This window comes from Plasmodium coatneyi, chromosome 6 (assembly GCF_001680005.1).
Source record: "Plasmodium coatneyi strain Hackeri chromosome 6, complete sequence".
Lineage (NCBI taxonomy): Eukaryota > Apicomplexa > Aconoidasida > Haemosporida > Plasmodiidae > Plasmodium > Plasmodium coatneyi.
Genome location: NC_033561.1, coordinates 1,157,054 through 1,176,636, shown reverse-complemented (window position 1 = coordinate 1,176,636; position 19,583 = coordinate 1,157,054). Strand labels below are relative to the sequence as shown.

General features: G+C 46.3%; 7 protein-coding genes across 7 annotated transcripts; 4 read left to right on the top strand and 3 right to left on the bottom strand.

Annotated features, from left to right (window-relative positions):
* Window positions 1-881: 881 nt before the first annotated feature.
* Window positions 882-2,420, top strand: PCOAH_00015230 (26s proteasome subunit p55; the record flags this gene model as incomplete). The annotated part of the gene is made up of 2 exons (XM_020058332.1): window positions 882-1,004; window positions 1,140-2,420. 2 exons carry the CDS (start codon window positions 882-884, stop codon window positions 2,418-2,420), a joined length of 1,404 nt encoding a protein of 467 aa, XP_019913719.1.
* Window positions 2,421-3,163: 743 nt separating this feature from the next.
* On the top strand, window positions 3,164-4,516 carry PCOAH_00015220 (Trna pseudouridine synthase; the record flags this gene model as incomplete). Its single annotated transcript, XM_020058331.1, has 1 exon — window positions 3,164-4,516. One exon carries the CDS (start codon window positions 3,164-3,166, stop codon window positions 4,514-4,516), a length of 1,353 nt encoding a protein of 450 aa, XP_019913685.1.
* Window positions 4,517-4,920: 404 nt separating this feature from the next.
* On the top strand, window positions 4,921-5,712 carry PCOAH_00015210 (Uncharacterized protein; the record flags this gene model as incomplete). The annotated part of the gene is made up of 1 exon (XM_020058330.1): window positions 4,921-5,712. One exon carries the CDS (start codon window positions 4,921-4,923, stop codon window positions 5,710-5,712), a length of 792 nt encoding a protein of 263 aa, XP_019913654.1.
* Window positions 5,713-6,257: 545 nt separating this feature from the next.
* Window positions 6,258-11,944, bottom strand: PCOAH_00015200 (Serine/threonine-protein phosphatase; the record flags this gene model as incomplete). Its single annotated transcript, XM_020058329.1, has 2 exons — window positions 6,258-6,348; window positions 6,450-11,944. The coding sequence occupies 2 exons, from the start codon at window positions 11,942-11,944 to the stop codon at window positions 6,258-6,260; spliced, it is 5,586 nt and encodes a 1,861-aa protein (XP_019913895.1).
* A 1,183-nt stretch (window positions 11,945-13,127) lies between these two features.
* PCOAH_00015190 (Erythrocyte membrane-associated antigen) lies at window positions 13,128-15,269 on the bottom strand (the record flags this gene model as incomplete). The annotated part of the gene is made up of 1 exon (XM_020058328.1): window positions 13,128-15,269. One exon carries the CDS (start codon window positions 15,267-15,269, stop codon window positions 13,128-13,130), a length of 2,142 nt encoding a protein of 713 aa, XP_019913877.1.
* Window positions 15,270-16,997: 1,728 nt separating this feature from the next.
* Window positions 16,998-18,190, top strand: PCOAH_00015180 (Uncharacterized protein; the record flags this gene model as incomplete). Its single annotated transcript, XM_020058327.1, has 4 exons — window positions 16,998-17,088; window positions 17,191-17,239; window positions 17,443-17,488; window positions 17,708-18,190. The coding sequence occupies 4 exons, from the start codon at window positions 16,998-17,000 to the stop codon at window positions 18,188-18,190; spliced, it is 669 nt and encodes a 222-aa protein (XP_019913805.1).
* A 205-nt stretch (window positions 18,191-18,395) lies between these two features.
* Window positions 18,396-19,580, bottom strand: PCOAH_00015170 (Uncharacterized protein; the record flags this gene model as incomplete). Its single annotated transcript, XM_020058326.1, has 5 exons — window positions 18,396-18,485; window positions 18,620-18,697; window positions 18,963-19,075; window positions 19,332-19,370; window positions 19,565-19,580. 5 exons carry the CDS (start codon window positions 19,578-19,580, stop codon window positions 18,396-18,398), a joined length of 336 nt encoding a protein of 111 aa, XP_019913701.1.
* Window positions 19,581-19,583: the final 3 nt, after the last annotated feature.

Sequence of the window (19,583 nt, the reverse complement as noted above, 5' to 3'; positions counted from 1 at the left end):
TCGACACCTCACCGCTTTACCGCCTGACCAACTTATCTATCATCCATGTTGTTCGTCACCCCCCCTTCAACGTCGCTCTCTGAAGAGGGAAAAAAAAAAAAAAAAAAAAAAAAAAAATACAAATAAGAGCACAGTGAGGTGCCCAAAGGAAGGGCGCTCCACCCCAGTCTTCACAAATTGACGCACAACATTAGGCAGTCCCTCTCCCCCTGCGCCATGCTTGCAACGACCCACCAGAGTCTCACCTGGCGGTGTGCTCTACTGGCCTTCTGCTCTTCCCCACCCGACGCATGTGCACTCCACCCCAGGGAGGCGATAAAATATTTTTAATTTTCCGTAAAGTATCTTCAAAAAAAAAAAAAAAAAAAAATTCGAATTAGCTAACCACATGCGGTAAATTCGCAACGTACACCCGAACAATCAGATGACCAAGTGGCGACGCAGAGCCAAAGCCGATGATATGTGATCGCCCTATCGAGCAATTCTGGTAATACTGACCCATCCCATGTTCCCTTTAAGGAGTCACTAAAAGGGCAGCGAAAGAATAAAAAGGGAGAGCGATCTTGCCCCTCCCCACTTTTGCCCGTTTTGCCCGTTTCACCCTTCCTCCTTTAAATGCGCATTTTTTTGCCGTGCCATTCTGTTCACCACTGCGTTAACGCGTGACTGTGCCAGGTAAGGGTTGAACTTAGGATTAACCCCCGCATGAGCAAGCAGATATTCTAGCACAGCTAACGGTGAGCAGCACCCCCAGATTTTGCACACACGCAACAATTATGATCATTTTTTTAACGCCACTTATTCAGGGTATTCACACTTAACTCCTTTGTTGCCCACCCGTCCAGCCTAATCAACCGGGGGAATAATCCAAGATAAGCCCGATGGAAGACAGCGCAGCGAAAATCATCGGCTGCCATGACAGCCTCTTGACGGACCCCAGGATTGCACAGGACTTCAGCGCAGAGACGGAGGAATTGCTGGCCGAGGCGGAGAACCTCTTCAAGGTAGGGAAGCTACATAAAACGGAGGCCATACAACGCATCCGTCATCACGTTACCGCGTTATCGCATTAACGACAGTGTTACCACGTTACCCTGTTACGGCTGCAATACCCCTTGCCTACTTCCCCCATTTCGCAGGTGGGCGATGGAGAGCTGGCCATGGAAAAGCTCATCGCCATGGAAAAAAAGTGCAGACAAGCCTACGACGGAAGCTCAACCAGCAAAATTGTACAATTTATTCTGAACAAGTATAAACTAGCGGGGGACTACAAAAAGATCAACGAGTATTTAGTCTTTTTTAATAAAAAGAGAGGACAACTCAAAAGAACAATCATCGATATGATAAATCTGTGTAAGTTGTGGATCCCCGACGTGGAGAGCAAAACAGACAAACTTAACCTGATCAACACCCTGTGTGCAATCAGTGAGGGAAAAATCTTCGTCGAAGTGGAACGGTCAGAAATTGTGAGAGTACTGTCCAAAATAAAAGAGGACGATGGAAACATAGAAGAAGCAGCCAACATCCTGCAGGAAGTACAAGTGGAGACATTCATATCGATGGATAAAAGAGACAAGACAGAATACATCCTGGAACAGATGAGGTTAGTCTTGCTAAGGAAGGACTTTATTCGGTGCCATGTAATCAGTCGAAAGATAAACCCCGCTTTGCTAAAAGCTCCTGAATTTGCAGACCTAAAGTTAAAGTATTTTATGTATATGATAGAATATCATATTAATGAGGAGGCATACGCAGAAGTAGCCAAATGTTATGAGGAGCGATTCAACACAGAACCCGTTCTGGCAGATCCAACCTTATGGGTGGAAGAACTAAAATGCTACATCATCTTTTTAGCTCTCTCCCCATTTGAAGACCAACAAACGAAATTACCCAACCTACTAAAAACGGAAAAAAAAAAATTAAAAGAAATACCCGTTTTTCAAAACATCGTCGAGGATTTTATAAACATGGATTTGATCCAGTGGCCCCTTCCCTACCAGGAGGAACTTCTCGAATTTTACATTTTCAACGATTCGAAATTTGTTGGTGGTGAGAACAGATGGAATCTCTTTAAGAAGAAGGTCATGCACCACAACATCCACGTCATATCAAACTGCTACTGCCAGATCTCTCTCCTTCGATTGTCCCAGCTGTTGAATGCATCTGTCGAAGACTCCGAAAGCTTTCTCTCTGAACTGGTCTCCAACAAAATACTGAATGCTAAGATAGACAGACTGCACGGAATTATCAAATTCGGTCAGAAGAAAAACCCCGAAGTGCTGCTCAACAACTGGTCGTCGCAGATTCATCAGATTCTTAACCTCCTGGAGGAGTCCTCCCATCTGATTCAGAAGGAACGCATGCTCCACGAGGCCAAGCTGAAACGCATGCAGCTGGAGAGTAAAAATATGTCTCTTTAGGGGGGAGTACGCTCAGGCGTTTCCCTGTTACCACTCCTCGTGATGATGAAGGATTGTAGGTAACCTCTTATCTTGAGGTAAACCTGTGCATCGCCGCGTGGCATCCATTGAATGGACTGCACACTTTAAACCGCTTCGCCTTTACAAATAAATTGGGCGTATAATGGGAAGGCTCCCTTCCCTGCGTTGTTACATTTTTTTTTTTTTTTTTTTATCAACAATGGCAACTTCACATCGGACGTTAAACTGTTGGGAAGGATTCCCCCAACGGGCCTTCCTCCTCATCCTGACCCGTTTCACTGCTGCGATTTATTTCGTTCCGCACTGCCAAACGGGGTAAGAGGGGCGTCATTCGCTGGGCCATTCCACGGGACACCAGTTACTACGCCTTCATTGCGATATATATATATATATATATGGCTCCTTTCCAACCGTTTGGGGGAAAGTGCCAATCGAGCGGACCCCATTCATCTCATCCACACATCGGCAATGAAAAGATAAAAAAATGTTTCTTCCAGCCGCTCTGCTGAGTTATGCTTCTTTACTCCGAGGTGATCCACCTCCCCCCTCTTTGGGATTTTTTTCTCCCACTATGCTGCGCGAAGGGGGGACCAACACACGGTTAGAAGTGTGAAAAGCCGCAATGGAGTGACTACCCAGGTGAGGCTTGCTAGGCAGCAAAACAGACGCCACGTAGAAACATAACAAAAGGGCCCTTCACACAACTTCCTATCTTTCGCAAAATGCCTCGTGCACCCCTCGCTCTACGCCTGTGTCTGCTCTGCGCACTGCTGCCCCTGTTTGTGCGCCCAACTGGGAAGAAAAACGCTTTACAGAAGCTATCCCTTGCGAAGGCCATCCAAAGGAAGGGTAGTCGACCCGTCAGGAACCGGAGGGCTGGTCCCATCCGACGGATACACCAGGAGGAACCACCGCCACCCATCCAATCATTTGGCCACCCCCATAATAGAGGTAACAGAACTAAACTGTTTTACCTATCTGGAGGGCTGAACAAGCTTGGAAAACTGCGCATTGTATTTAGAAGGGTACGTTGTAATGATGCGGGTGAGATGAAGGACGCTCTGGGAGGACCCCCCAAGAGGACAAACCACACTGGCAAAATTGACCCATGCGAAAGGGACGAAAACAAAGGAGAAACCAAACCACTCGACTCGGCAAACCCCCAGGAGGACCAACCACAATCCATCGACTTTTACATAACCCAGTATGAAGACCGTTTGCTGAAACGGCCGAGCAAAATAATGGACCTATCCCCCCCAAGGCAAAACGAACAAACGGAAGGAAAAAAAAAAAAAAAAGAAGAAGCCACCCTCGATGATATCCTATACGGGGGTCTCCTAAATATTTACAAGCCTGTAAATATGTACTCCATGAAGGTCTGCGAGAGGGTGAAACATGTCCTTAGGGATCATTTCAAGCAAATCTGCAAAAAGAAGTTAAATTTCAAAGTGGGACATGGAGGGACGTTAGATCCCTTCGCTGAGGGGGTCCTAGTTATCGGTATACAAAAGGGAACCAAAAAGCTCAGTGATTTTTTAAAGTGCTACAAAAAGTATTTGGCCTTAGGCCTCTTCGGGTTGGAGACAGACACTCTCGACAGGGAAGGCAAAGTAGTAAAGATAAGCAACGAAATGATGAAAGGGACACCCCCAATAGGGGTCAACACCCATGATTCACTCATATCACAAAAGAATATTACACTCACTCTGAGTAAATTCATTGGACATGTGTACCAAACTCCGCCAATCTACTCAGCCAAGCGGGTCGATGGAATGAGGCTCTACGAATACGCTCGAAAAAAAATTTCTGTTCAAATTAAACCAAGTAAAGTACACATACAGAAGTTAAAATACTTAAACCAAGTGGACCTCCCCTTTTTTGACTTAGACATAAAATGCTCTGGCGGCACATACATACGAAGCCTCGTGCGCGACTTTGCACACGCAATGAACACACATGCCACGTTAGTTAAACTTATTCGTGTCCAACAGGGGGAGCACTTTCTATATGAGCACTCTCTACATTACGATGATATAAACATGGAGAATATAAAGAGGCATTTGATCAAACTGTAGAGGGAAGCATGGATCTCCTCGCCAATTGCACGCGCGAAATGGATACGCCAAGTGGGGATGCTTCATACGCCGCGATTTTTTTTTTTTTTTTTCGAAAAGTTTCACCTGCACATGGTCATATATATTCCCGATGCACTCACATAGGAGGTTTTATTCCCCCCATTAGGGAGATGAAGGAGTGGTCACCTCCTCACCTTCACAAAAAGGGAAAGCGGTAAAACAAAATACCCAAATTGGGGAGATTCCATACCCGTGGGTGGGAACTATATACACACACTACGCTCTTCATGCCAGCCAAAAGGTAGACCCGCCTAGCTGGCGTGAACACTCAAAGTCAAAGCGCTTAAAGTCCCACTACCTCATAGTTTGGCCCACCCAGACGGACAAATAGAGCCTAAACCAAAATGGTGAAAATAGGCAAGAAGCTGAAAGGGTTCGATGAGGGGATAAACAGGTACGACACACACATAGGGGGAGAAGCATCCCAGGAGAAAGACACACAAGTGAAAAACGGTGTCGAAAAAGGAACAGGTCGAGAGTTCATCACCCTACTTAGCGATAATGTCGGAGAACATCCCTCCACAGAAGCAATAAACGGACGAGGCCCACTCGAAGACACCGTTTCAAATGACTACCGTAGCAATATACACCAGGAAGACATAAACGCGTATATCCAACGCAATGACACATCCACCCTGTTAACACTCCTTTTGTACAAAGTTTTAATAACGAGGCCAAAAAACGTAGTCGATTATATTACGGACGAGCTAGCCGTTCTGCTTAACCACGAACCAGAAATAAAAGAAACAAAAAAGGATAGCGATGTTGGAGGGGACTCACCCAATAGGACTCCATTCCAAGAGAAGATGGATAGCAAATCCAACGAGCTAAGCGAAAGCGATTTCTCAGTGAAATTCACCCCAACCCAGTTAATAAACCATAAGACATTCCTTGGGGACACCTTCATTACCCTGGACGATTTATTCGACGCAGTAAACCTCATCAAAATTGAAAACTGCGATAAAGTTTACTTTAATAGTTTATTAAAAATTTTGCGCCCCTTCGAAAATGCCCAAAATAGGGACATCCTCCTCAAGGAAAATGTGCAGCCCAATGAGTGCATACCGCTTAACTGGGCTCTCTACCTCACCACCACTTTTTACAACAACTGTATTGGTGGTGCGTCCGGTGTGTAACGGGGTTTGTTCATTTCTTCCGCTGTTTCAGGTTGGCCCCTGCCAGATGACCCTAAACTGCCGTTTTACCTGACTCAGTTGTGTATTTTTTTTTCTATTCCCTCATTTGGCTAGCCAAGTTGCGTATTTTTTTTTTTTTTTTTTTTCATTTAGCTAGCCAACCTGTGTATTTTTTTTTTTTCCCATTTGGCTAGCTGAGCAATAACAATTTGGACATTTTTTTCGTTCTGCCTGACTGTGCAGTGAACCTTTTATTTGATCATTTTCTTTTTCTTCGCCGCTGCGGAGTTGCCAATTCTTGTGGCCACGTTTGGAAAGCTTGCTTACCACGATGCGTTCGGTAGGAAGAAAAACAAAAAAAAAGCATCGCAACGATTATGTGCGCTTTTCCTTACCGCGCACGGGGGTGCCGTTCTAGTGCAGCGGGGAGGGAACAAACTTGCAAGGGCACCCCTCCAGAAGGAAACATGGACGAAGGCACGCACACGCGCATGTGCAGACTCCACCGAGCGGCACAATCGCAAATCAGGAATCCCCACGGGCAGCTACACATCGTCCTCCAATTTGTCTATAATTTTTTGAAGGGAAATTTTTGTCTGCGGCTTGGGGTCAGGCGGCAAGCACTGCATTTGTAGCCTAACGAGGGGGGAAAGAGGAGAAAAAACCAATGTACAAATGGATCAAAGGATGAACGCGCAAAAGTGCTACTACACAACAGTGCAGCTGTGCAAACTCACTTGGTGAGCGGCTCGCTCGTGTTGTTTTCGCTCTTCAAACTTCGCAAACTACGCAGGGTGGCGGATCCGTGCTCCTTCGACTGCTTCGAGTGGGTGTCCCTTCGCAACTTTGGCCTATTGACCACCCCCAAGTCGGGCGGCATCATCATGTAGTCCATCGGTTTACTCATCAGCTCATCGATCAGGTTTGCACAATTTCCACTTTTCCCCCACTGATCTTCTCCATCTCCCGTTAGCACATTCCCACCGTTCGTTCGCTTTGACAAGGGAGTCAACTTTGCACACTGGGAATGATTTAAATTTCCCCCCCTTTCCACTTCCTTGTCCTCCAAATGGTCACTGTAAATATGCACACCAATGCCATGATCACCTATTCCTCCATTTTGGAAAAATTTCTCGATGATGGCGTTTGTGTTGACTCGACTGTCTTGCTTCGTTTCGCCTTCACATGGGAATTCGTCGCTGCTGGCGGGTTCATCAAAAGGGGGATTCTTCAAAGCGTCTCCGTGGGAGAGGTTGTCCAAGCATTGTTGGTAATCCTCGTAAAGGTATTCCCCTTCCCAGTAGGCATCTACCCCCAAATGGGATTTACTCTTTTGTTTATTCTGTGCCTTCTCCAAACCTTCACCTTTGAAGTGATACTGTTTGGAGGAGAGCTTCTCCACAGTGTAGTTCCTTCCGCTGCTCCCATGTGAACACCCTCCGTAGAGGTCCTCTTCCGAGGAGAAGGTCCCATTCGTACTGACGCTCTTCCTTAGTGGACCCCCCTCAAAGTGATCATCTCCCCCGTCTCCATTCGAATGGTCATCACTTATGTTATTATGGTCATCGCTCAGGAAGTGGCCACCATCACAGTCACCATCACGACCGTCTTTACGGTTAGCACCTTCTCTTCCTTCCAACTGCACAGCTACCCCCCAGTTCATGTCTTCATTGCTCCTCGTGTCCCGCAATTTTCTCTTAACAATTGGATGGCTATCCTTCAGAATGTGGTTGCTCTGAAAGTTGTCTTTCCTCTGCACTGCATCTCCATTCGATTTGAACTCCTCATTTGGGTCAAAAGGGGTAACTTCCTCGTCCACCTTCCTGCATGGCAGTTCCTCCGATTCTGCTTCTTCTTCTTCCTGCCCCCCGATGGTCCTAACATTGTATGGTACTTTACTCATGGTGATTTTCGGTTGGCTGCCCATCCGATCGGTAGAGGCGTCTTCAATCTGGTCAATCTTGCAGAATGGACTACCACTTCTGCAATGATCTACTCCAAGGGGGGGAACTTCCGAGGGGGCAACATCGTTGTGGACATTCCGGTTCATGTTCAGTTCGTGCGGCGATTCCACCGGTCCAGTTGCCCTTTCCTCTACATGATTTAACTGCCCCCCCTGAGGGCACTTCAAAATCTGGTTAAAAATGACGATGCTTTTGCCCCTCTTTACGATGAACGCGTTGGCCGCATCGTTGCCATGCCTGTTGCAGTAATTCGTGGCTGAGAAAAGAGTAAGCAAACGCCGATTGTAGCCGTACCTGTATCCCTCCTGCACACACTCATGTCCTCGAATTACCATCTTCAGTTTATTCCTCTTCAAAAAGGAAGACAATCTCTGCTGTCCAAATTTCAGAGTGATGTTCCCTCGACTGGAAGGAATAATATCTTCCCCTGGTTTTACTTTTTCCAAAAGAAGCATGTCCTGTTCGTCGTCATAGTTTATCGGATCAGACCACAACGTGTCAATAATAATTTTCTGAACACGCTCATAGGCACCGTTGCTCGTTCTGTCTACAAACTGTGGAACGACAATCGGTTTGTGCACATCTGCAAAGTCTTCTACGTTATCGAGGCTGTCCCCAATGCCTGCATGCACACACAGTATGTTCCCACCTACCAGTACCGACAGGGGTAAGAATTCCAACGCGTCATTTATCCGGTTGAACAGTTCATACGCATGAGCTTGTATTACCTCCCCCTGGTATCTAATCAACCCTGCTTTTCTGATATTCCTCTCCATTTTCTTCTCAATATCTGCATAGAACCCATGAACGTAATTGAATAACCTTTCCTCATGGTTACCCCTCAGCAGGTATATGTGTTTTGGGAAGAGGACCTTCAGACTGAGCAGCAGACAAATGACCTCCAGTGAATGCTTCCCCCTGTTTATATAATTTCCCAGAAAAACATACTTCACATCGTTATCCTGCCTAACCATGTGTGGAAGTGTCTCATTTGGTTTCCCCATCGGGATAGACATTCCATCCGTCGTGGCAACCTCCTCCACGGTCAGCCATTCATTCGTCTCTCCATGTAAGGGCCAATTGTACATGTTAAAAAAGTCTAACAGATCGAAAATGTTGCCGTGTAAATCTCCAAACACCTTACACGGTAGGTCCACCTTTTCAATTGAATCCTCTCCCTTAAATACCTTCACGGCTTCGTCACACAGGAGGAGGATGTCGTTGTAGGTACACGCACCTGTGCAGAGATGATCAAACTGACGGATGTACTTCTCTCTCTTCCTTTTGTAACTCACTTTATAAAAGGCCGTAAATATCTTAAATGCTATGTCCTGGTTCAGTCCAAACAATCTTGTCCTGTCTGTTAGGTACCTCTTTCTATACGCCTTAACTATTTCCTTTATCTTTTCCACGCAGCTCTTCCAACTGCGTTCGGGGTGGATCCGAGTGGAGCGTTCCTCCTCCTGACCTCCCCCGAAATGTGGTAAATTCTCGGTGAGGTTTGCCTTGTCTGGTTTTTCCCCGGGGGGGACGCTCTCCTGAGCATTTGCTTCGCTATTTTCCACCTCACCCTTTGGTACTACACACTCTTCCACTTTTTGCTCTTCCCCCTCGACAACCTCCTCGTCCTTCTTACCAGCGCTATTCAGGTCGTTCCCCTTTGGGTTCTCATTCGAGTGGCCACAGGGGGGTTCCTCTCCTACCACTGCTTCTCCCTCACCCTGCGGCTGTTCCTCTGACTGTTCCTGTTGTTGCTCCGCAACTTGCTCCTCCGATTTCTCCTTTTGTATGCTGTTCGAACTGCTTGTTACATCCACCGTTTTTTTCTGCACTAGCTCCTCAGGGTCCCCTTCCGAACCGGGCGACTCATCCTCCCCCTTATTTGAAGTGGCGCTTATATGAGGGTGCTCCTCCGAGTTGGGGTCCCCCGTGGTAGACTCTGCACTGAACTCTGCCGATATGCACTTCTGCGTGTTGTCACCTTTTAATTGTGTTCCCTCCACTTGGTCCAGACTGTCTTCCCCCTGCTCGCACTTCCCCCCATCCATAGGCACACTGGCTGCATTAGTTGTATTTGCATCACCTGCGTCAACCGACGTGATGACGATGCTTCCCCCAGAGTAGGTATAGAGAAAGTACGTCTTCACGACAGTGGCCACATCGCAGTTGGATCTGAGGAGGTTCTCCGTACCCTCCACTTTCCCGTCCAGCACAAGTTGGTAAAAGTGATCATAGCTGATCTTCTCGTGCTTGTTCATCAGTTTGTCCCGTTCGGCAGCCACGAACTTTTTCATCTTCTTTTTGTTCCCCTTAAGTTCCACGTGCTTCCCCCTTTTGGACAACTCATACAGATGGTACAAAAAGACAAACACTTCTTCCCTACTCCAATATCCATCTCTGTCCAGATCGTATGCCCTAAAGATCAGCTGATGTCTCAACCTCCCTGTGTCTTTGGTTATATCGTTTTCCATGTGAGGACTGCACGCCAGCATGCCAATAAGGAAGTCCGACTCGCTAACGTAGTACCTCCTACATCTATCCAGGCAGTTGAAAATGAAAAGAATAATTTTCTCCGAAGAGAAAACATTTTTGTAAGTTTCAAACATTTTTTTGAAACACTTGAAAGAGATGAAGTTGGGGTACTCTGTGTGTGCGTACTGATTGAACAGGTACTTTAGGAAGATGATCTTTTCCACAACTGCGTTGCTTCGTCTTCCTTTTCGTTCTGTGTCCTTGTTTTTGTCTTCCGTTTTATCCTTTCCTATCTCCTGAACTACTTGCCCAATCTGTTCCTCCACGCTGGGGTTGTCCCCCCCCTGGTCGTACCTGCGGAACGTTACTTTGTTCTTTCCGTACGCGTCGAACAGGAGACTATACAGTCCGTTTTTCTCCACGTTACCATCCCCATTGTGCGAAGAAATAATGTTTTTCAACAACCGGTTGTGCGAAACCCACTCGGTGAAGTCGCTCTTGTTGTAGGTGCACTGGCTGAGGTGGGTTGCATCCTCCTCACGGGAAGCTTCTTCATTGGCTAGAGAGGTCACCCCATCGGTGGGCTTCCCCAACGAGTGCACCACCACTCCTTCAGGACGAATTGAATCCAGACTTTCTAGCCCATCTGTGTAACCTCCTTCGTCCCAACTATTCGTAACACCCCTTTGGAGACTCCCCCCTGATAGCCTTCTAACAGCAGATTGGTTATACCACTGTCCACCGCTTTCGCAGTGGTTCTTACCCTTCCCATGAAGGAACCCGTCGTTGCTCCCCCAGGGAAAACAATCCCTCGGGAGACTCTCCACAGATGCATCATCAGGGTAGCAGCTACCATACGTCACGGGTTCAACGTCCTTATAGCTATACTCTGATGTTCTGCTCATCTGACCGCTGCTCCACTTGTGAACCAACCCTGCATCTACTTCCTTCCCATTTTGATCCCATTTCGTGAACCCATTTCTTGTCTCCCTATTGAGTGGAACCAGAACCACGCCCGTCATCCCTTTGGGGGAAAGTCCCACCTTGTTGTATTGGACACCTGGAAGAGGGTAACCATTGGAACCATCCCCCGAGGGATTCTCCACTCCTCTTTGATCCCACCAGGAAGGAAGAACCTCCCGACGAATACTCCCTTCAGACGACCCCAAAAAATGAGTATTCATTAAAGGTGCCCGTTTGGTATGTTCCATCCCCCGGGGGAAATACCCACCATGGGATTCCTTCACCTTCTGGAACCTCTGGTTGTGATGAGCCAACTCACTTACGCTCCTCACACTGGGTTGTTCTCCTCTTGCACTGAGACCAACTCTCCTTCCCCCCATGGTGGTATTCCCTTCCCCGCTTAAATGATACACCATTGGAAGGTGAACCCCTGAAGAGTGCTCCGCCGACGAGTTCACGAACCTTCTGTCATCGCTCCAGTGCTTATCATTTTCATACAGATGCAGCAAAGACCCTGACCCACCCGCCAGGTTCTCCTGACTACTCCCACCGTAACTACGTCGAACCCACTCCATTTGGTGACTTCCCATTTTTCCCATTTTAAGTGCAGCCAGACTGTTTATCTGGGCGGTTGGAATGGCTTGACTTCCATTTGACGTGCCCCCCTTTAGCAGGGCTCCGCCTGTCGACCCATGGTATCCTCGTGCATACGTATTAACCGGATAGCGCTGCTCTGGCAGGGTCACATAGGGATGATTCGGCAGTGCATCACACAGACTGTCTTTCCTCATCACGTAGGGACGGTTTGTCCCTGTCTCTGCAACGTTCCTCATTTTTCGCCCTGAGTTTCTTCCCCTTTAATAACCCTTTCAGACGGAGCGACCTACCAGATGGTCACTTGCCCATGGGTATCCCGTTCGGGGCGGCACAACGCAGCGGTTAACTCGACAAGGCTGCAAAAACAAAAGTAAAAAAAAAAAAAAAAATACACAAGAGTACAAACGTGCAAACATACATTTATACACCCATGTGTGCGTGTATGTGCACACACATTTGCTCATTCGTGTGTGCCGCTGGGGGCTACAGTGACGAGAAGGTTTCTGTCCCCCTTGGCACTTCCGCTCTCTTCCTTTTATCTGAATTCCCAGTCCCACGCACACGCCGCTAAGTTGGGCAATCGCGCAGCACAACAGGTGAAGCACAAGTGAAGCAACAAAGAAGGCACAAAAAAAAAAAAAAACGCAAATAAAGCGAAAAAAAAAACGAACGAACGAACGAACGAACGAACAAATGGATGTAACGAAAAGACAATTCCGACTCCGCTGACGGAAGGCAACACACATCAGCGAGAGGGAAACACGGATAATAAAAATAATTCTTCCCCCCATGGACAAGCTGCCCCGTATTGGCATACCTACGCAACACAATTGCACTGCACAGTTACACGGCATACGCGCACTGCTCGGTTTTCCCGGACGATGCATTCCTGTGCATGGCAGATTTACCGCATGCTGCACCCCGAAAGGGAAACGCGCGAAAAACAAAAACAGAAAAAAAAAAAATTATAAAAAAAGAAAGAACAAATAATATTGCATCGTATCGCAACAAGTCGAATAAAACAAACCGGCTGACCATTCGCCATTTTGGACAACCTGCGGCCCCTCCACCATTGACTCCAACTTCCGTCTCTACTCCGTCCCGCCAACCACGCGCTCATCGCGCAGAATGAATTTAAAAAAAAATTGCACATCGAGTGATGTCCTGATCGGTTGGAAGTTATTTTTTGTTTGGCCAACGGGGGGGTTGAACAAAAAAAAAGTAAAAAAGAAGCTGGAAAAACACACTAATAAAAAGAGCGTCACGCGAAAAGAAAAGCGAGCCCTGAACAAATGAAAAGTGCGCCATATGGTGTAAACCAAAGCGGGAATTAAACTGCCACAAACCTGCACAGGCACCACGTGGAACGAAACAAAGGGAAACACATAGCAACAGCAACGCCGATGAGGTGACACTCCTCTACCGCGAGGACACCTTTGCCACGTGCACCGACTTCCTGTAGAAGTAATACGACTGTATGTCTAACAGTAGGAGCAGCAGCAGGATGAACAAGAAGACGTAGAAGCGGGACGAAATGGATTCACACTTCTTCGTTTCCTCGTTTAGCGTGTAAAAGTACCATACGGAGCAGTCAGGGTCCACGCAGATATTCAAGGCTGGCTCGTAAAACTGGTTCCCTATACACTGGGCCCTCTTTGTGCATCTATCGTTTGTGTAGTGGTATTCCTTCTTGTTAGCGAACCCAACTCTGTAATTCTCCTGATCTACCACTACATAAAAGTTACTAATTACGTAGGTGCCAAACTTAACTAACGGCTTGGTGGTCCTTCCGCTGTTTTCACTGGATACTCCTTCGTGCACATCTGGCAGCACGCAGAGGTAGCCGTCGTTCTGGCCCTCCTCGTTAATGATAAGGTTGTCCAGGGGGATATGGACCTCCTGAATGTTTCTACTACGTGCACCGTTATTCGCACCGTTACTTGCACCGTTACTTGCACCGTTACTTGCACCGCTACTCTCCCCAATGTTGTTGTCACTCACGGTGTCGTTATCCGACAGATAGAATTTCAACACGGGCAGCGGCCTATTCCTGGCATCCACAGAACACATCCTCGGTATGGTACTCTCATCGAAGTTCACTTCCTTGCTCTTCGGAATGCACCTCTCGTCATTCTTGTTCACCGGTAGGTACTCCATAAGACTCAGCCAAAACATCTTTGGGAGGACCAAACATTTGCTGCTCAGGTCTATTACCCCCTGCCAGTTGCTACTGTACTTACCAAAAATATTTTTTTCACACACCTCTAAATTGTACAAGGTAAACTGCATGAACGAATCGGAGAAAATTCCTCCTCTTTCTCTCGGCTCGGACCATACGATTGGCCCAAAGTTCTTTTTATAATCTCCTATATGTATTTCAGATGTGCTTCCATTCGGTTCGGTTGCTGCATCTGCTTTGTTTGTGCCTGCTTTATTCGGGACAAACTTACCATAAGATGAACCACCTTTGGGGGCGTCTTTTTGGCTAGCTGACTCCACGAACGGTTTCACTGAACCTTCGGGCAAATTTACATCTAAGGCGTATAAAGAATTGTTTTTCTCGACGATAGTGTTCCACGGACTGACATGCCTGCAACTGAGTTCCCTTCCTGCCAGCCCCATCATCCCGTCGGTGTCTTTGAATAGGCTCCACCCGTTGTACTGGCTGAGGTCCGTGACGAGCTTCACATCCATATTCTGAAAGGTGTTGTCCTCCCCCTTTGCCTCATCTGCTACACCAGCCGCCTTGCCCACCCTTGCCAAATCCAGTATCTCCACATCGTCTGATCCCTCCACGTGGCTCTCTGTAAATTTTAACGAATCATAATACATGCTGGGGTACTCCGCCTTGTTCTCCAGAAGCAAACTGCTTTCGCTGTAGCATTCGTATGGCCTCGACAAAATGGCCGGAAGGCACAGAAGATCGTTGTTGCACCAGGTAGAATTCTTAGACATCTTCGGATCGTAACAGGTTCTATTATTCTCCTCCTCACCTACGTAACAGGCTTGCGAATCCTTCATAAATACATATATGCCCTCCACCCTACTGTTCAGTGCCAGCTTCAAAGGCTGTCCTCCGACTTTCACATTTGTATACAGATTTTTGTTCTCGGTGAAATACACATTTAACACGCTTCCTTGGAAGGTATCATCTGATTTAGGTACACCATTGGTTGATTCTTCTGGATTGTCCTCCTTGGCAGACGCGAGGATTCTCCTCGTCGTGTACTTATTGGGGGGCAGAAGAAAACAGTTGTTAAAGGGACTAAACCCCAGTGAAGTTGATCCTTCCCTCTGGCTAACGCTATTATTTATATGACCATCCTCCTTGGTAGAGCTGTCACATTTTCTCCTAACATCTCCCCCTTTCGTTACATTCAAATTGACTCCACCTGAGAGCAAACCTCCCAGCGTGAGGATGCCTCCCCCCTGTCCCTTCTCTCGCACCACTGCGTCATTGCGCTCCGACCCCCGATACAGAAGAAGCAACCCACATAGAATATACGGCAGAAGGAGTGGCAGAACAAACCAGCCTCTGCATTTTACGTAATTCAAATCCATGAATTCGTCTTCCACGTACAGGAATTACATACGGACGGACGGAGGTACACATATCTATATGTGCATCCACAGGGGGGGAAGGCAAACATGGCCGAATGGACTCTTCTTCCTGCCTCCCTACCTGCTGGTGGTGTTTTCCTCCTCACCCGTTCGGACCTCCGTGGCGGGTCTCCTGGGTAGGCCGCAAAGAGCCCCTAAAAGCGACACGCCACAGTAACTAACTTGGTGCGCCCCGCAGAAACAGTAACGCAGTTCTGTTGCAGTTCTGCGGTAGTCCTCCGTTTTCACCTGCCTGCGTCAGCTGGTCATACAAAGCCAAAAAAAAAACAACCAACCTCGACCAGGAAAAACAGATTATTCGAAGCTAAGGTGGCTAAACACAAGTCGAACGGGAACAGCGAAAATCTGATGATGCGCAAATCAGACCACACCAGATCGGAGGAGTAACCCACTCGAAAAGCAGTTTGTTTATCCCCCTCGTGTCAATGAGAACTTAAAAAATTTGTGCTTATCGTCATCCCTTTTCTCAATCCTGTTTCTTTTTTTTTTTTTTTTCTTTCCTCCCCCGCCATCGGTTTCTTTAAAGAATGTATGTAAACTTTGCATATGTATATTTATATATATATATATTTTTTTTTTGGTAAAATTCATCTCCCCGTGGAACAATTTCAAACAAGTTGGAAAATTACAGGGCGTAAAAAAAAAAAAAAAAAAAAAAAAAAATGGGTACCAAGTTGGGAAGGAGGGCCCCCTTTTTTTAGTCAACGCGATTAGCCTGCGCGTGAGGTATATTCCCTTGGCAACTCGTCTGATTAGCAATTCTTTTTTTTTTTTTTTTGACCAACGTGACCGACTCCGTTTCACTTCTTTTCCCCACAGTGACACAGATACTGGACCGACGCTCGAAGGCGCATCCCAAAGATTGAACATTACCGGTATAAGTGTGCACAAATGGAAAGGAAAATGGGGGCTGGCGTAAAGTGTCGGTGATGCGGTGAAAAAGGTTTCCATGTGTACACCCCTAAGGGAACACACCTTTGAAGCGCCATATGCCAGATAAGAACCTCCAACGGGAGGAACTTACAACTTTGCGAAAAGGGGGGAGACTAGTCACTTCCCCCCACTCGGGTGGATCTTTGCAGATTGTACCTACTTGTGGTTGTGGGATTTTTTTTTTTTTAACAAAGAAAAGGCACCCATGTGTGTACCATAACGAGGTCAGTTCACCAACTCGTTGATGGCACTTGCATGTACATACACCCTCTTAGACATATCGACCCTGAGTATCGTTCTTCATTACTTCCAACGGCATGCTCTGTCCCTTGGTCCTTTTTAACATCACGCTGTTTGCCTCCGCAGCGGGCTTTCCTTCTTTTCCCGTGGATCGTGCTTCTAAACCATTCAACGTCATCTGGTATGTTCCTCCCCTTTTCAATTCTGCCACAGTCCAACCGGAAACACAACAAAGTGTATAGCAATAAGCTCTCCACAAATAGGTGTGTAACGAAAACAAGCTGCAATTGCCGCTGCTTAGTTCTGTGCGTCATTTTATTTGTCCTTCACGTGGAAAATAGTTAAAACCTATTTTTCCTACACGCAGGAGTGCACACCTTTGTACATTGTTTTTGTACCCTGCAGTTGTCCAAGCTTCCTCTGTCTACCTCCTTTTTGTGTGTGTGTGTGTTTTTTTTTTTTTTTTTTTTTTTTCACCATTTTGCCTGAACAGGAATGGCTAGTTCACCCGTGAACAACCTCTCCCAAATGAAGAGAAAATTGAAATTAAAATTTCTAACAAAAAAAAAAAATTTTTTCAAATTATGTAAGCATCCATAAATTGATTCAATTGTACTGTTGTATACGTTATGACCAGTTTGGATTTGCGCTCAAACTATGAATCCTTTTTTTTTTTCACCCCTGCCAGACGTAGATGGCAATTATCTAGTGATGGATGTCCGTTCCCTTGGGAAGAGGTTACACAAATGTTCGAATGAACGAATGAGCGAATGAACGAATGTTCGAATGAACGAATGGACGAATGTTCTCTTCCCTCCCCATTGCGTGCGTACTCCTCCGAAATGGGGTTCCAGTCTTTTTCACCCCCCGAGGGTTGTTCAGTTTGGGCACGTGCGTGTGCTAGCCAAATCGCCTGACCTGTTCATACAATTTCGCGCAGCTGCAAAGAAGACGTCGAACACTTGGATACGAAGAAAAGGATAATGGTTACTCGACAGACGCGTTCAGAGTCGTCTGCTGGGATGGAAAAAAGAAAGACATAACGAAAGACATAACGAAAGACATAACGAAAGACATAACGAAAGGCATAACGAAAGAGGGGGAAAATGCCATTATTCACTGCCTTATCAGCCAAATAAACAAACATGAATCATTAAAAATTTTTTCCTCCCCTCACATTTTTCCTTCCAACTGTACACATGCAGAGCATGCTCATCATGAGTAACTATTACTACATCCTGAGCAGCGAGAAGATCTATTTGAAGCACTTAAAACGATTGAAATGTTACAAAAGAATAAAAAATAGTATGCCCAGATGGAAAAACTGGACCGGTAAAGAAATCCACTTTCGCATCCTGTCCAGAATTGCTAATCGTGTGTCATATAGCGACCTCTTACAAGAAACAGAAAAAAAAAAAAAAAAAAATATGGCTCATTTCAAGGACACACAAAAGGAAGAGGAAACACACGTCAACCGAACAAGTGAGGGTGACCCCATTCACCATTATCTATTAGATGCATTCGAAGCAAATTATAGAGCCATCTTAGATACAGTCTCCTGGGCTAATCTACATGCCTTGTCAAGTGAACTTCAAGACTTTTATATCCAAAAAGGAAACCTTATTTGTTCTCATTACACTATAATGGGTAGAAATTCTAACAACCATTTCGATCTGTTTTTCAAATAACTACGCAACCAACACGCTTCCCAAAGTTGAGGGTCGCTGAGGGGGCGCTACCGAATAATCAACTGACAACGGACAGGCGTTTTCTTAAGAACACATTCATATATGGTGCCTCCTTCTTTCATGCAAGGGCATATGTAGGATTTCCCCCCATCTGCCCATAAATCCGCATGGATCATATTTCCAAAGCGCACAATGTGGTCTTCTGTTACTGCCTCTTGAACTCGTACTTCTTGTTTTCGTAAAACAGGTCCGTCTTTGCGCTTCCCAGGTTTACAATCTTCGGGCACCCGTCTCGCTAAAAATAAAAAAGATCCAATTATGTTAACTTAAACCAGCAAAACGAAAGGCGGTCCATTCTTATCCTGCGTAATCACACTCACGTGACCACTTATACACACGCACACTGCTTTCCATGTGTGTATTCCTTACGTCCTTCTCACAGAGGCAACACTCCTTACAGTAGTACGCGTCAGATATGCCCGTGCCACCGCATATGATGCATCTACCCTGCGAATGGGGGATGGGTGGGACAAATATAAAAGGGGCATTCACCTATCGGTTGTTTCACCAATGTGAGCGCAGTCCCCCAGGGGGGGCAGAGTTGCACCTCTACAAATGTGTACATGTGTATACGTGTATATGTGTACATGTGTATACGTGTATATGTGTACATGTGTATATGTGTATATGTGTATTTGTAAGAGAGTCTTTCCACTGCAAATCTGCAAATGATGCATTCCCCCTTGGAAGGTTACGTTCTTCCCCTGCCTACCTGGTAACTCCCATAGTTACACTCATCACATATCCGCACGAGGGTGTAGGGTCTCACGTAGGAGTCACAGATGGGGCACTTCCCGTCGCACTTCTCACATAGTCTGCCAATCGCTGCAAGGTTGGAAGGTTGGAAGGTTGATAGGTTAAAAGGTTAAAAGGAGGGGGAATATGAATAGGGGGAAAATTACATCCACGTGGGTGACGACATACGAGGAGGCACATGTATCGTCGTAACAATGTGCCGCCCCGATCCGTCTTATAATTGTGCAGCTGCGTTCGTTTCGTTCGTTTCCGTTGTTTCCGTTGTTTCCGCGTTTCGTTGCTCTGTTTTATTTTTTTCTCTTCGACTACGCACGATTTGTATTACCTATCCCGGGCTGCTTGCGGCACATGATCAGGTCAGGGTCTACGCGAAGATGGGGTGGGACAAAGAAAAGTGAAAAGTTTATCAGTCCAACGAACGTCGCAAAATTTAAAGCGACTTGTCCGCTCCAAAGGCACAGTAGTTTCTACATAACTGCGTAGGAGCTGCTAAGCAGTAGGGATTCCCCCGTTTTATTATTTCATTTTTTTTTTTTTTTTTTTTTTTTTTTTTCTTACGATGCTTGGCTGCCATTGT